The 14,373-nt window shown below is 39.9% G+C and overlaps 1 protein-coding gene across 4 annotated transcripts in view; it reads right to left on the reverse strand.

Moving 5' to 3' along the window:
* Positions 1–14,373, reverse strand: part of LOC106056906 (E3 ubiquitin-protein ligase TRIM9-like) — a 157,696-nt gene that overhangs the window by 33,552 nt on the left and 109,771 nt on the right. For all 4 annotated transcript variants that reach the window (XM_056023925.1, XM_056023924.1, XM_013213826.2 and 1 more), the window contains exon 5: positions 494–650. In XM_056023925.1, the coding sequence (XP_055879900.1) occupies positions 494–650 (157 nt within the window). The remainder of the gene's footprint in view (positions 1–493; positions 651–14,373) is intronic.

Genomic DNA, 14,373 nt, shown 5'->3' on the forward strand with positions numbered 1-14,373 from the left:
AGGTAAAGAGAGAGAGAAAGAAAGAAAGAGAGAAGTTTACGTCACTCCACCAGAAATGAAAACTAATAATGGAAACGTCATGCACTATGGCTGGAGATGTCCGCGTGCAGGGATAGAGCTCAGGACTGTGGTGAGACAATCTAAGGCGTATACCACACGACCAATCAGCACCTGAACAGTTGAGCTGTAAAGAGTTTTCATTTAAGAGACGAATGGTGATGTCCAAGGTTCGACTCACTAAAAGATTGTACGCTTCTATAGTTCAGTGGAACGCTGATATTTTACGTTTTAAAAGCTATTTAGACTGTAGGGTGAATATACACTCAAATGTCTGACTAGGATTAAGTATGAATGAAGTTGAGAATGACATCAGCGTCATGATTATGATCATGATTACGATTCTGTAAGCACAGGGTAAAACCGTTAAATGTTATGGATAAAGCGGCCACCAACTTGGTGAGCGTGTGAAAGGAGGAGGGGGGGGGGGGCTTACCTTTCATTTGGAAGAAACTCATGTTCTGAATGGCGTGGATGGCCGGAGTGTTGTCCAGGGTCAGCTCAAACTCCGGACTCACCCTGGGCGCCAGCTCCATCTCTTTGTTAAAGTTGGCGTCAGCTGTGGCCACTCGGCTAATGAGTCCAGAAGACACCTGTAAGGAAAGAGAACATAACATTGTTATTGAAAAATGTTTTTTGTTTTAAAAGTTTATACAAGTTTATTCAGGGACAATAGTGGTGCTTAGAACATACCCCTCTCCTCCCCGTAGAGAATGTGAAGGCGAGACAGTATCAAAGCAAGGCGAGACACGTAGTGTATTAGTTTAAACTAAACTCTTTCCGCTGAATCAGTTGAAAATACAATCTGGGGACTAGCTCCCTTGAAGTTTAGTAAAGACCAAGGAGGTAGAAAGAAAGAACACAGTGTCACAAGAGACGACAACAGGTAGTGTAACACAGATACGTTGTTTTGTTGGCCTCATGTGTTTGTTGTTTAAACTCCTGTTCTAAACCGAAAATAAAATGTCTGTTTACAATTTCAGTTCCATTGTACACCTTAGTGGATTTTTTTTTGGGTGAGAAACATAGAGATTTGTCTGGGAAATGTGAACTAATAGTTGGCAACAAACAATTTAGTCCAGCAATGTAAGACAACTGGAACAGAACTCTCTCTCTCTTTCTCTCTCTCTCTCTCTCACATACACACAATCCAGCAAGACAGAAAAATGGAAAGAGAATTTGTGTTTAAAGTTTAGTCTAAGCTATCTATGTCAACAAATTAAGTTTGTTTTCTAAAACTAAGGTTAGGTAGGAAGCTAATAGTGTTCTCTTTTCTTGAATTTCACTTCTCTCTCTCTCTCTCTCCGTTTCTCTCTTATTCTTACTTTTCTCTTTGTCTCTCCAACTCTGTGAGCATGCCACGTCTCTTGTCATTTCTCTAATTATTTCCATTCATTTCATTCTCTTACTTGCGGGTTTTTTGTAATTATGAATTTGTGTATATAAGGGAGAGAAAGAGAGGGGAGAGAGAGAGAGAGAGAGAGAGAGAGAGAGAGAAAGATGTTTTATTGCTTATTAAATTTGAAATATTATACTGCTTATATTCCTCATTGTCTAGAAAAAAAAATCGAATACCTTATAGATCTCCCTAACTACATAAATAAAGAAATGTCTATTTATATATAGTCGTGTCTGAAAGGTGATGATGCTATACATGTTACACACACACACACACACACGGGCAGCATACAGTCAACCATTCTGCTGTCTCCATGACAACTGACATCAAATACGATGTAAATCACACTACATTAACACTACCAGAGTATCAGTTTCTGGTCAGTTCTGCAACAGAAATAAACAACTTGGTCATCGTTTCTTCATCGCCCATGCACAACACAACAAAACAAAACGATGCAGACACCCGGACCTGCAAGCCATCCTTATTGTCCAGCTGTAATGCATGCAGACTTAAAGTGAATAAAGTTCCCCCTTTCAGACCTTGGTCCATAGGGTAGATGATGTAAAGGCCATCTGTTTCTGTAGCCTACGTTTAACCAAGGTGTCATGTGGAAATCACAACGAGCAACCGCCTTTACTTTCCCCAAATAATGTCAAGTACCCATTAGAGCTGGGTTTACTCAGAGAGGCGCCCAAAGATCCCGAAATTAAAAATTCCAGTCTTCACCAGGATTTAAACCCGGGACACCCGGTTTAGAAGCCAATCGCTTTACCGCTCAGCCACCGCGCCTCCCATTAGACTTAGTAGCTACTGAAGTCCTACTGAAACTGAGTTCATGAGAGAATCGAGTTGGTCAATGACAGCGAACATTTACTTCAGAGAAAACTTTTGTAAACATATTTCAGTGAGTGAAAATATTTACAAATATTTTATCTCAAATACATGTAAACAAACAAACAATAATACATCTAGAATGAGAGATATCAAACCTTTAACATACAAAACAGTAATGAAAGAGAAATGTACATTTAACAAACCAGCACCAGATGCAAGTGGCATTGCTACATTGTATGGACTTCAGCCTCCATCGAAGGTCAAAATTTAAGGTCACAACTGAGCAATGTTATTCAATCTTGGCTGTTACTTTTTACTCCCTTTACCCCCCCCCCCCCCTCAAACACTCCAGTTATCTACAGGGAAATATCTGCCAGCCAATTAGCACTTAATCAAAGTGTATCAGTTAAACAGTTTTCTCATTTACCGCCTACACATTTAAACCCGATCAATACATCAGTGGTTCTAAGACGTACAACGTTTCACAAAGGTATACAAAAGGACAATGTTTTAACTTCCGGGCACCACTGACGACTCTTTTATAACTATCTCAAAATTAATTTCTTTCAGCATACACATCCCATGTTTGTCGTCCAAAACTAAAGGCCTAATGTTCTTCCCCAGGTTTCATGTTTTTTTTTTTTTTTTTTTTGAGAACCCCTGCATGTTCTAGGACCAGCTTCACTTCAAATTAAAACCCTGGAGTATCTCGTCATCGCCTCCTCCAGACTGCTGGTCAAATGTCATAGTGACACATGATACCTGCACTCAGGTTCCAGACATGAATCGATCGTATTCAAGCATATCGTAGACTCAGCACAAATTAATAAAAAATGCAATATTTTGTTTTTTAACCCACACAGAAAATGGAAGAAACTGAAACGTTAATTTTGTAAAAGTTTAAGCAAATTAAAATGTTGTGTACAAATGAAGACGATAAATGGATCGATAGCAAACAAACATACAAACACACGAGTAGACATACAAACATACGAGTAGACATACAAACATACGTAAGACAATGACAACTGTCTAAACACAAGAAAGTATTTTGATTGAAGAGGAGAGAGAAAGAGAGGGGACAAGTAAAATAGAGGGGTTGAGGAGAAAGAAAAACAGAGAACGAAAAGAGAGAGGAGAGAGAGAGAGAGTATAAGAGAGGGGTGAAAGAGAAAGAGAGAGAAAGAATTAGATGAAGAAAGAGCGAGGAAAAAAGAGAATTTGAGTAAAAAGAAAAGGAGAGAGAAGAGAGAGGGAGAGAATGAGGGTGAGAGAAAAAGAGAGAATGGTAAAGAAAAAAAAGAAAGAGAAAAAGAAAAAGAGAAAAGAAAGTGAGAGATGGAGATAAAAAGAGAAAGGAGGAGAGAGAGGGGGTGGAGGGGACGAGATAGAGCGATAGAGAAAAAGAGATGGAAAGAGAAAGAGATAGAGAAGGAGAGAAAAAGAAATAAGAGAAATGAGGAGAGAGAAAGAGGGGAGAAATAGAGAGAGGGAGAGAGTAAAAGAGAAAAGAGAGAAGAATAGAGAAAGAAAAAGAGGGATTAAGAGATTAAAAAAAAAAAAGAGAGAGGAGAAAGAGTTGAATAAGACTGTCTGTGTGTGTGAACTGGATGTCAGCCAGTAGAAGCTGGTGATCAGAATGAAACACCCAGATCGTTCACACAAACAAAACAATTTTTCTCTTCGCCAATGTTACATTATAAGACAATGCTAAATGTTACATCCTAAGACAATGCTAAATGTTACATCCTAAGACAATGCTAAAGCTCTTTCCAGAACAACAAAAGAGATCTAGACTATATTTCAAGATATATTCAACAGTTTCTAAATAGTAGGCACACCTGATTTGGTTTTTCCTCGAACTTGACCCCCCCCCCCCCCATTTCCCCTTTTGTTATCACTGCCGCAGAGGTCACTATGATTTATCCTCCGGCCATAATCAGATATCTCCTTACCATATCACTTCACGTGCTAGAGTCAGATGCTTACCACTTCCCCCCCCCCCCCCCAGTCCGCCCACACTCACTAGATCACTTGTAGCGAACGGAATTTAGTTTTTTTTTGTTTTTTTTTTTCAGATCATTTCTCAAGATCATATAGTCATTCAAGATAGACTTAGCATTTAGTTTCAGAGAGAGGGAGAGACAGAGAGAGAGGGAGAGACAGACAGAGAAAGAGAGAGGGAGAGACAGAGAGAGAAAGGGGAGAGAGAATAGAGGGAGCTCAAAGTGTGTGTATCAGTTATGATGACTTAGATTTAGCTAAGAGGTCTCACTAGCCATACAAAGGTTAAAGGTCAAAAGGCTCAAGATAGTTTAAGCGTGGAATCGTATATGACAGTAAAATGATGTGTTTATAGTCTGAAATAGCATCGGAGAGTCTAATTTAGAGATATTATGAATGTATTCTTGCACACACGTTCAATGGTGGTGGTTGTTATTGGTAATTATGTATTCCCTCGTCAAGTGTGTCGGGTTGAATTGAAAGCTTGGTTGGTGAATTTCTGAAACACTCGGGAATGAAATAAACAGAGACAAGTCTAGAAAAAAAGGAAGTGGAAGAAAAGGAGAGAAAGAAAAAAGAAAGAAAATGAGAGAAAGGAAAAGAAAGAAAATGAGAGAACGTAAAAGAAAGATAATGAGAGAAAGGAAAAGAAAGAAAATGAGAGAAAGGAAAAGAAAGACTATGAGAGAAAGGAAAAGAAAGAAAATGAGAGAAAGGAAAAGAAAGAAAATAAGAGAAAGGAAAAGAAAGAGAGATAGGGAGAATGAAACAGAAAGTACAATTTCTCCCTCGTACAGCTCGGATGTAGGAAGAGAGTTTATTGAATAGGTCAATACATAACCTAACTAGATCAAAGTTTTCTAGGGAGTCCAAGTGTTTACACAAACTCATTCTCTCCTAGTTCCAGTCAGAGACACGATTCATTCGATCTGAATCTTAGTTCACTACCTCATTGTAGTCTCTCCCCCCCCCCCCACCACCATCACTCTGTTCTATTTCTTTCATTCTTTTCTTTCTTCTTTTGAATCTTTTTTCTTTTTTATTACAACCCACACACACACACACAAACACACACACACTAGCGCTCATAGAGTACTCATCGATCTGCCAGGGACGCTGTCCAGATGTCCAGTCTAATGGACAGATATCTTGAAGAATATAGACCTGTCCATCTCTTGCGGGTTTACATTGTGTGGCGTAAGGGCCGGCCTCGCTTTTATTGGTAACGTGTTTGGCTGTAGCTCAGCACTGAAATAGCACAGCACTCATGATAGCACTGAAATAGCACAGCACGATGAGTACTTCTCGAAGGTTTAGCAAAATAGTTTGTTGGTTTGGATTTATGTACGTCATCAAGGCTCAGAGGCGTTAACATGTTTTATTTCTGGGCAAGGGAGAGGTACAGTATTTCTCTTTCCTATAGTCTTGGTCTATTTCAGAATGAGAACGATGAAACAGGGTAAAATAGATCTTTATGCAACGAGAGTATTGTGTCACTAGCGCAACGAAGTACTTTATTTTGTTAAACGAACATTAGTCATTCATCAGAAATATCCCTGACATCACCGAGATTTGAACTTGACATTTTTACTGAAGAAGTCGGGCGCTTTACCTTCCACAATTACGTTTTCACCATCGGTTGTAATAGCCCCTCTAGAGACTTCATGAAAATTTTGGATTAAACAAGAAATAAAGAGTTTACACAGCAAGTAGGAAGAAGAAGATGGTTGGCCTTGACCCATTGCTTCTCCCCTTTCTGGCCAACTGACCTGTATAGTACTGCACAAACTACATCGATCATCTTAACATAAAGACTAAGCATCTCTTGCGAGTACTTTATGCTTGAAAAAAAAATTCCTACGAGTGAAAATATTTTTTTTTTACATTTGATGTGGTTACCACGGTGTTTTAAGCCCAAACAGAAGCCCCATAGATACATCTTACTTTTTAATGGTTACAAAAATAACTTCATTCCTGTCATTTCTATAATCTTTTAGATCCCCCCCCCCTTTTTTTTTTATTTATTTTTTTAAATATTTTTTTGCTATTACTTCTGTCTAGTCTACTGAGTACTAATGTCTTTGGTTGTCAATTTGAAAGGCTTCCCAGACTCTCCCCCCCCCCCCACCACCACATAAACCTTTCTGACAATGTTGTACGTCGCTAGTGTAGATTTGTCTTAAGTTTCCACAGACTGTTCAAAGTCGCGTCCACTTAGCGCGAGTCAGTGATGAAATGTTTGGTGAAAGAAATGAGCATACGACACAATCTCTACATCCCTGGTTTGACAAAAGGGTTCAATTCTCCCGAACACTGACCAGACTCATCTGGATTAAAGGAAGGACGATTCTATCTCTCAGAATCCCTCTTCCCCTTGCTCTGGCCACCTTAAGGGATTGAACAGTAACAGCTTACGTATTGAGATAAGGAGACAGATCGGGAAGGGAGCGAGGTGGAAGGGGGGGGGGGGAGATTTTAATGTAATGTTTTGATTGGCTGTGGAAAGAAATGATAGATACGCAGTTATTTTTTAAATTTTTATTAGTCAAATAGATTTTTTTTATAGATATTTGCTTTATAGATGCTAGCAGAGAGAAAAAAAAAACATATGATTAAAGGCAGCTCTTAAGTCAAAGATCTTTTTTTTTTTTTTTTTTTTTTAAGATGATTCGAAATTAAATTTGAGATTTCAGGGTAAGTAAGTCAGCTAAGTATAATTGGATTTTTTTTTCTCATTTAAATTTTGTTTTAATCATCATTAAGATTAATTGTAAGAATAAACATTAACTTAGTCATTTACTAAATGATGTGACGTGCACTCGTTTGCTGACCAACATTTTGTCTGGTTGGGGTGACACACAATAAACACATTTAACACTGTCACGTGGTTTCTTCTTTAGATCACCGTATGCCCATAGAACGAGCATTTCAGTCGCTTATACTTACAACAAATGTAGTTGAATGTGACCAAGAAGTGAATTACAAAGATTGTTCCATTTAATTTCCAATAGCATGTCCAGTTTGTATGATCATGTTTATAAGTTTTGATGCTGAACAGTCAAGGAATAAGAAGCGAACATTTCTTGTTTTGTTGGCGTTGCTTTTTTGAATGAGTCGTATTCTAGACGTGACTTAGCAAGCATTGTTTGTCTGTCACCAAGGTTTTGTCTGTTTGTTGGTTGGTTGGTTTGTTTATTTGTTTGTTGGTTGGTTTGTTTGTTTGTTTGTTGGTTGGTTTGTTTGTTTGTTTGTTGGTTGGTTTGTTTATTTGTTTGTTGGTTGGTTTGTTTGTTTGTTGGTTGGTTGGTTTGTTTGTTTGTTTGTTTGTTGGTTGGTTTGTTTGTTGGTTTGTTTGTTGGTTGGTTGGTTGGTTGGTTTGTTTATTTGTTTGTTGGTTGGTTTGTTTGTTTGTTGGTTGGTTGGTTTGTTTATTTGTTTGTTGGTTGGTTTGTTTGTTGGTTGGTTGGTTTGTTTATTTGTTTGTTGGTTGGTTTGTTTGTTTGTTGGTTGGTTGGTTTGTTTATTTGTTTGTTGGTTGGTTTGTTTGTTGGTTGGTTGGTTTGTTGGTTGGTTTGTTTGTTTATTGGTTGGTTGGTTGGTTTGTTTATTTGTTTGTTGGTTTGTTTGTTTGTTTGTTTGTTGGTTGGTTTGTTTGTTTGTTGGTTGGTTTGTTTATTTGTTTGTTGGTTTGTTTGTTTGTTTGTTGGTTGGTTTGTTTGTTTGTTGGTTGGTTTGTTTATTTGTTTGTTGGTTGGTTTGTTTGTTTGTTGGTTGGTTGGTTTGTTTGTTTGTTGGTTGGTTGGTTTGTTTGTTGGTTGGTTTGTTTATTTGTTTGTTGGTTGGTTTGTTTGTTTGTTGGTTGGTTTGTTTGTTTGTTGGTTGGTTGGTTTGTTTGTTTCTTGATTTTATCTGCAACACGTTCTTTTCTAAACACAAAAGTGAAATTAAAAAAATTTGATTTGAAAAGAGATTTTTGTTTTATTGCTTCTGTCTCACAAAACACACATAAATCCACACAACCAGAAAAAGAGACAGAGAGAGAAAGAGAGAGAGGAGAGAGACAGAGAGAGACAGAGAGAGGGTGATAAATATAGAGAGACCAAATCTGTTTGCTTGTTTAACATGTTTTGTATGTTCCTTCAAAATTAAATATTATTCCACCGTAGCCCAAATCTCCCAGAGGATAGCAGGGATGGCCGAGGGCTGGGTGTTAACCCGGGACCATCGAGTTGACTGTCCAGAGCGCATTCTACACGACCCGAGAGGGAGACTGAGAGGGATAGAAAGTCAGGAGGAGCGAGAGAGCGAGATCATTATTTCCCTTTCTCTTCTGATCATTACTTCCGTGGAAGGAGAGATCTAGTTAGCAAGATACAGGGCCTGAAGAATAGAGGCAACTAGCATGTCAGTCTTAAATGTCTCGTACGTAACGAATTTGTTGTCAGTTGCCATTGTTACGTAAGTGAGTTGGCATTGTTCATTTTCAACGCATGTTAACCACCCCTCCATCGTCATTCCCCCCTCCTTTTTTTTTTTTTTTTGTTTTTCGCTACCTCACTCTGCATTCTTTCGTCGACTTTCAAAATCTTAATTGAGCGAGCGGCGAGTAACTGACAAGATGGTGACGTCACGAGGAGGGGGGAAACTGCAACTTTTTTTTTTACTCCTCCCTTTCTTAGTTTCGATTTTTTTGAGGTAAGCTAATAATTGGACGTTTTGACGTAAGGCTTGAGACGTTAATGACGTCCTGGAGACTGTAGGCCATGGGGAATGCGTTGATCCCTGTCGTGCAGTTATTAAGCATCACGTCGACACTCAACTAGTTCATAGCGCCAATCAAACCAAACGAGTTCAACGTTGTTCTAAGCGAGTTACATTCCACATTAAAACTAGCCGAGAAAGTAACACGGTCAACAGAGGGAGCATTTAGATAGAGAGAAAGATAGGCAGACAGAGACACAGAGACAGATAGGGACAGACACGCAGAGACAGAGACACAGAGGCAGACAGAGACACAGAGACAGGCAGGGACAGACACGCAGAGACAGAGACACAGAGGCAGACAGGGACAGACACGCAGAGACAGAGACACAGAGGCAGACAGAGACACAGAGACAGGCAGGGACAGACACGCAGAGACAGAGACACAGAGGCAGACAGAGACACAGAGACAGGCAGGGACAGACACGCAGAGACAGAGACACAGAGGCAGACAGGGACAGACACGCAGAGACAGAGACACAGAGGCAGACAGAGACACAGAGACAGGCAGGGACAGACACGCAGAGACAGAGACACAGAGGCAGACAGAGACACAGAGACAGGCAGGGACAGACACGCAGAGACAGAGACACAGAGGCAGACAGAGACACAGAGGCAGACAGAGACACAGAGGCAGACAGAGACACAGAGGCAGACAGAGACACAGAGGCAGACAGAGACACAGAGGCAGACAGAGACACAGAGACAGACAGAGACACAGAGACAGACAGAGACACAGAGGCAGACAGAGACACAGAGGCAGACAGAGACACAGAGGCAGACAGAGACACAGAGGCAGACAGAGACACAGAGACAGACAGAGACACAGAGGCAGACAGAGACACAGAGGCAGACAGAGACACAGAGGCAGACAGACACACAGAGACAGACAGACACGCAGAGACAGACAGACACGCAGAGACAGACACGGACAGACACGCAGAGACAGACACGCAGAGACAGACACGGACAGACACGCAGAGACAGACACGGACAGACACGCAGAGACAGACAGACACGCAGAGACAGACAGACACGCAGAGACAGACACGGACAGACACGCAGAGACAGACAGACACGCAGAGACGGACAGACACGCAGAGACAGACAGACACGCAGAGACAGACACGGACAGACACGCAGAGACAGACAGACACGCAGAGACAGACAGACACGCAGAGACAGACACGGACAGACACACAGAGACAGACAGAGACACAGAGGCAGACAGGGAGGGGTGGGGGAAGTGCAAGTATTAAAAAAAAGATATATTACACACAAAAAATCAAACGATAATCTTAATAATTACGTTACAAGACAATTGACGATACGTTTGTAGACAACATTGACAAATACAAGGGCTGATCAAATGGAATGATAAATAGATAGAAACAGATCGAATGATACAATGATTTAAAATGAAATGTTTATAATAAAAATAAAAATAAAAAAAAAGAATGACTAGCAGGGTGAGAAACGTCAGGCATCAGAAACAGAAAGGCCAGTACACGATGGGTAACAGAGAGACAAACAGGAAGAGTGGAAGGGGAAACCAAACCAAAACAAAAAAAGATTCCAAAAGACTTCAGACTAAGAGATACAATCCATCTGGGAATGAACAAGACACATTGATGTTGTGTTCTTTTGAATGCGCTACTATACTATTCCCCCCCCCCCCTTTTTTTCCCCTATTTTTTTTCCCCCACAAACATTTGTTTTCCTGTTGGCTGTTCTGAAAGACTACCCCCTCCCCGTTTTGGAGTCTCAACAGCGTCACGCTCTGTAGCCTACGTAGTAGATGGGACTATCAGGGGAATAAATGAAGCGAAGAGGGGCGATAAACCGGGAACGATGGTACAAAAGTCATTAATCAAGTCTTTTTACTACTATCTTTATATAGTCACAAAAATACATTTGTAGAGAATCAAAGTACTTTCTGTCACACACACACTTGATGAACTAAACATACGTCAATCTAGGGCGCATGTATTTATGTTTGTATGGATTTCTATGTTGTTGACAGAGAGCAATGGCATCATACATTCCAGACGAAGGGTAACATGTGTACATACAAGTTTGTTATAGGACCCAGTGTCTTTAGTCTCCGATGTTATGAAATAAACTCATGCGTAACAATGTAAGTAAGAAATATTTGTTGAGATTGAGGTCTGTATAAGCAGCGAGAATATATTTCTTGCCAACAAGCCTTTCGAAAGTAACATGTGTGCCCTAAGAAAGTGAATAGGGTACCATTCCTTCCAGTGTTACATGAACTCAACAGATACTAAGCATTAAAAATAGTTCTTTCGTCCTTTAGTTTTTTCGTCCTTTAGTTCTTTCGTTCTTTAGTAGAAACTCGAGAACTCAGCTTTAAAAAAAAAAACAGATTAATCTGACAACAGCCATACATACGGTATGGCTGATCATGTGCTATGCTCTATGGACTGTATGGTCCAGGTTCGAACCCTGCACAATGCCATCCACCGCAGTCCTGCAGAAGGTTTGGGCTAGTATGGAATAGTCTTCAATTTTGAAGTAAAATCCTAAACCTATCAAACAAAACAGACATGAATATTTACATACATACTGGTCGTAACCGGTGGACGAAATCTACAATTTAATAGAATGTGTAACTATTTTGGGAACCATTCAACTTGAGATGTTTCTTGAATGATTGCGGTTAAGTACAATTCACGGTAATAATGATTACTACGATGTTGTGGAGTCCAAGAGTAATAACATTGAATGTTTGATATTTTCAAAGTACTCAAAACATAATTTACTTCATGGCACTACTCACTCTGAGTGGTTGAAGACTTGACTAAGAAGTATCAAGATGATGATACTAAATTGCACTCTTGAAGGGTCGCCGCAAATAAATTAATAGCTTGTGGAACAACTATTTTTGTATCGATGGAACAAACTATTTTTGTTGCTTTTTAGTTGGTGTTGTTAGTATTTTGTTGGTGCGTGCGGAGTGTGTGTGGGTATGTGTGTGTGTGGGTATGTGTGTGGGGGTGGGGCTGGAGATGCATGTAGAAGGGTGAGTGGAAAACTGTCTCATTTAATATTAAGATTAATATGTATTGTTATTGTTCTGTTCTTAGTGACAGTTGGAGAGCTCTCAAGAAGGTTGCGGACATACGTTCGAGGCCCAGAGGAAAGCCCCTTGGAGAAGACAGGCGCAGAAGATTTTAAGAAAACTTAAATAGACCCCCTGATGACAATGGCTTTATATGCATTAGATGTGTACAAAAAATGCAGGTCGCCACTGGGTTTGGGCAGCCACGTGAGACATTGCACTCATCTTGAATCCTCGGACTCGAAGACATTGCCACATTAGTTTTGTTGTTATTATAGATGTTATTGTTTATGTTGTTATGGTTACTGCATTTATTGTTTTTATTGTTCTGCTAAAAAAAAAAAAAAAAAACTTTCACATATTTGGCTTCTTCTTCTTCCGTGAGGGAGCGCGGGTTCCAGCCTTTTCCATGATAACGTTTGGTGCTTCTAAGATAAAAATGGCGATCATACCAGGTGAGGTAACGGTAAGTAAATAAACCATAAGAGTTGGGTGAGGACCAGTACGAGGAGAGACATGGAGAGATAGGTTCAGTATCGATCCACTTACAACGGAGTCCGCTGGCCTCAATTCCGCGAGTCCAATTAATGGTCGTCGACTTATAAACTTTCTCCCCCCCCCCCCCACACACACTTTTTCCTTTCCCACTCGGCCATGTTTTGACCAACGCATGGGAAATGAGGGAAGGGTGGGGGTGTTTGAGGATTGAGAGTGGGGTGAGTACCCAGTACTTCAAGAGTAGATCAACAAGGATGATAGACGTTCTGAAGACAGGGACCCGGACTGTCAATATACTAAGATTGAGGATGGAGAGACACACGGATAAAGTTAGAGAGAGAGAGAGAGAAGGGAGAAGAAAGAGATAAAGATAAAAAAAAAAGAGGATCCACTCCCCAAAGACCTAGGCATGATTGTAGCTTCCATAATTATTTTCCAGTCTCTGAATGGTCAAGTTCCGGTCACTTTCGGTCATTTAACTTTGTCAGTTTCCCCCCCCCCCCCCCCCCAGCAACCGCTAATACTTCGGTAACTCCCACAGCACTTTTCCAACGTTTCTGTCCTCCAAGTACTCATCACCTGGGTTACAGTAAGATTTCCAAGTCATAGTTGAGAAACAAGAAACTAGTGACACTGAAAAAAGAGAATTCTTCAAAGCCTAAAGAAGTTATATCTTGTTTTTAAATGTACACTTTGACACATTGGCTTGTTCAAGAAACCAAAGTGGTATAATTGATGTATGTGTTTTTATCTTACACACACGGTTGGGATTATGTTAGATGCGCATATAGATCTAGATATTTTAAATTTATGACATTATTTCCCCCTGCATCGAAATGTTTCATTTTGTGTTTTTCACAATGTAGCCATTGTTAGTGACATGTATAACTCCTACAGTATCTGCGTTGGAGAACTGTGTACAGAAGACATATAAACTTCTCGAGAATGAAGTGTTCCAATAAAATCTCAACACGATACATCGAAGATGAAGATACTTCACTTTAGGATAGGAACGTTTCAAACTCTAATTATGACTTTCTTTAACAATATTTTGTGTTGTTTTAAATAAAGGTCTCTATTCCATTGTATAGCGTTATTACAGTGCCATCCCCTTAACTTCAAACGGATTTATTTCCCCTTAATATCTTCTATGTGTAAAACTTTCAGATCGGAGACATAAGGGAATTAAAAATAGTGGTGGAAAGGAAACTTGGGGGGGGGGGGGGGGGGGGGGAAAGAAATGTAAGAACTTTCCCTTTTAATATCTTTTGGTTTGACCTAGTTAGGTAAGCCGGGTTTGACCTTGGTCAAGGATACAATTAGATGTCTCTCTTTCCCCTCCTATGAACTGAGATGGTCTTCAATCGTGAAGTCAGTAAGATGTAGATTTTAATGTAGATTCCAGAAGATGGTCAAGCAGACATTTTCAATAACTTAAAAAAATTCTTTACTAGATATATATTTTATTAATAAATACAATGTATACACTTCATAGATTTTTATTATACGAGCAGGGTCGGGCATTGCGTTTTATTTTCATTTTATATATGTCTCCGCCACACAGCGATAAATGTATGTGTCCACAAAACAGACTCAAGCCTATGTGTCTACCATTCAGCCATAAAACTGCCCCCCCAAACAACTAAAAACATACGTGACCCCACACAGCCACAAGCCTTCGTGATTCCCACACATAGTCACAAGCTTTCGTGACCCCACACAACCACAAGCCTAT

This window comes from Biomphalaria glabrata, chromosome 3, assembly GCF_947242115.1.
Source record: "Biomphalaria glabrata chromosome 3, xgBioGlab47.1, whole genome shotgun sequence".
NCBI classification, from domain to species: Eukaryota; Metazoa; Mollusca; class Gastropoda; family Planorbidae; genus Biomphalaria; species Biomphalaria glabrata.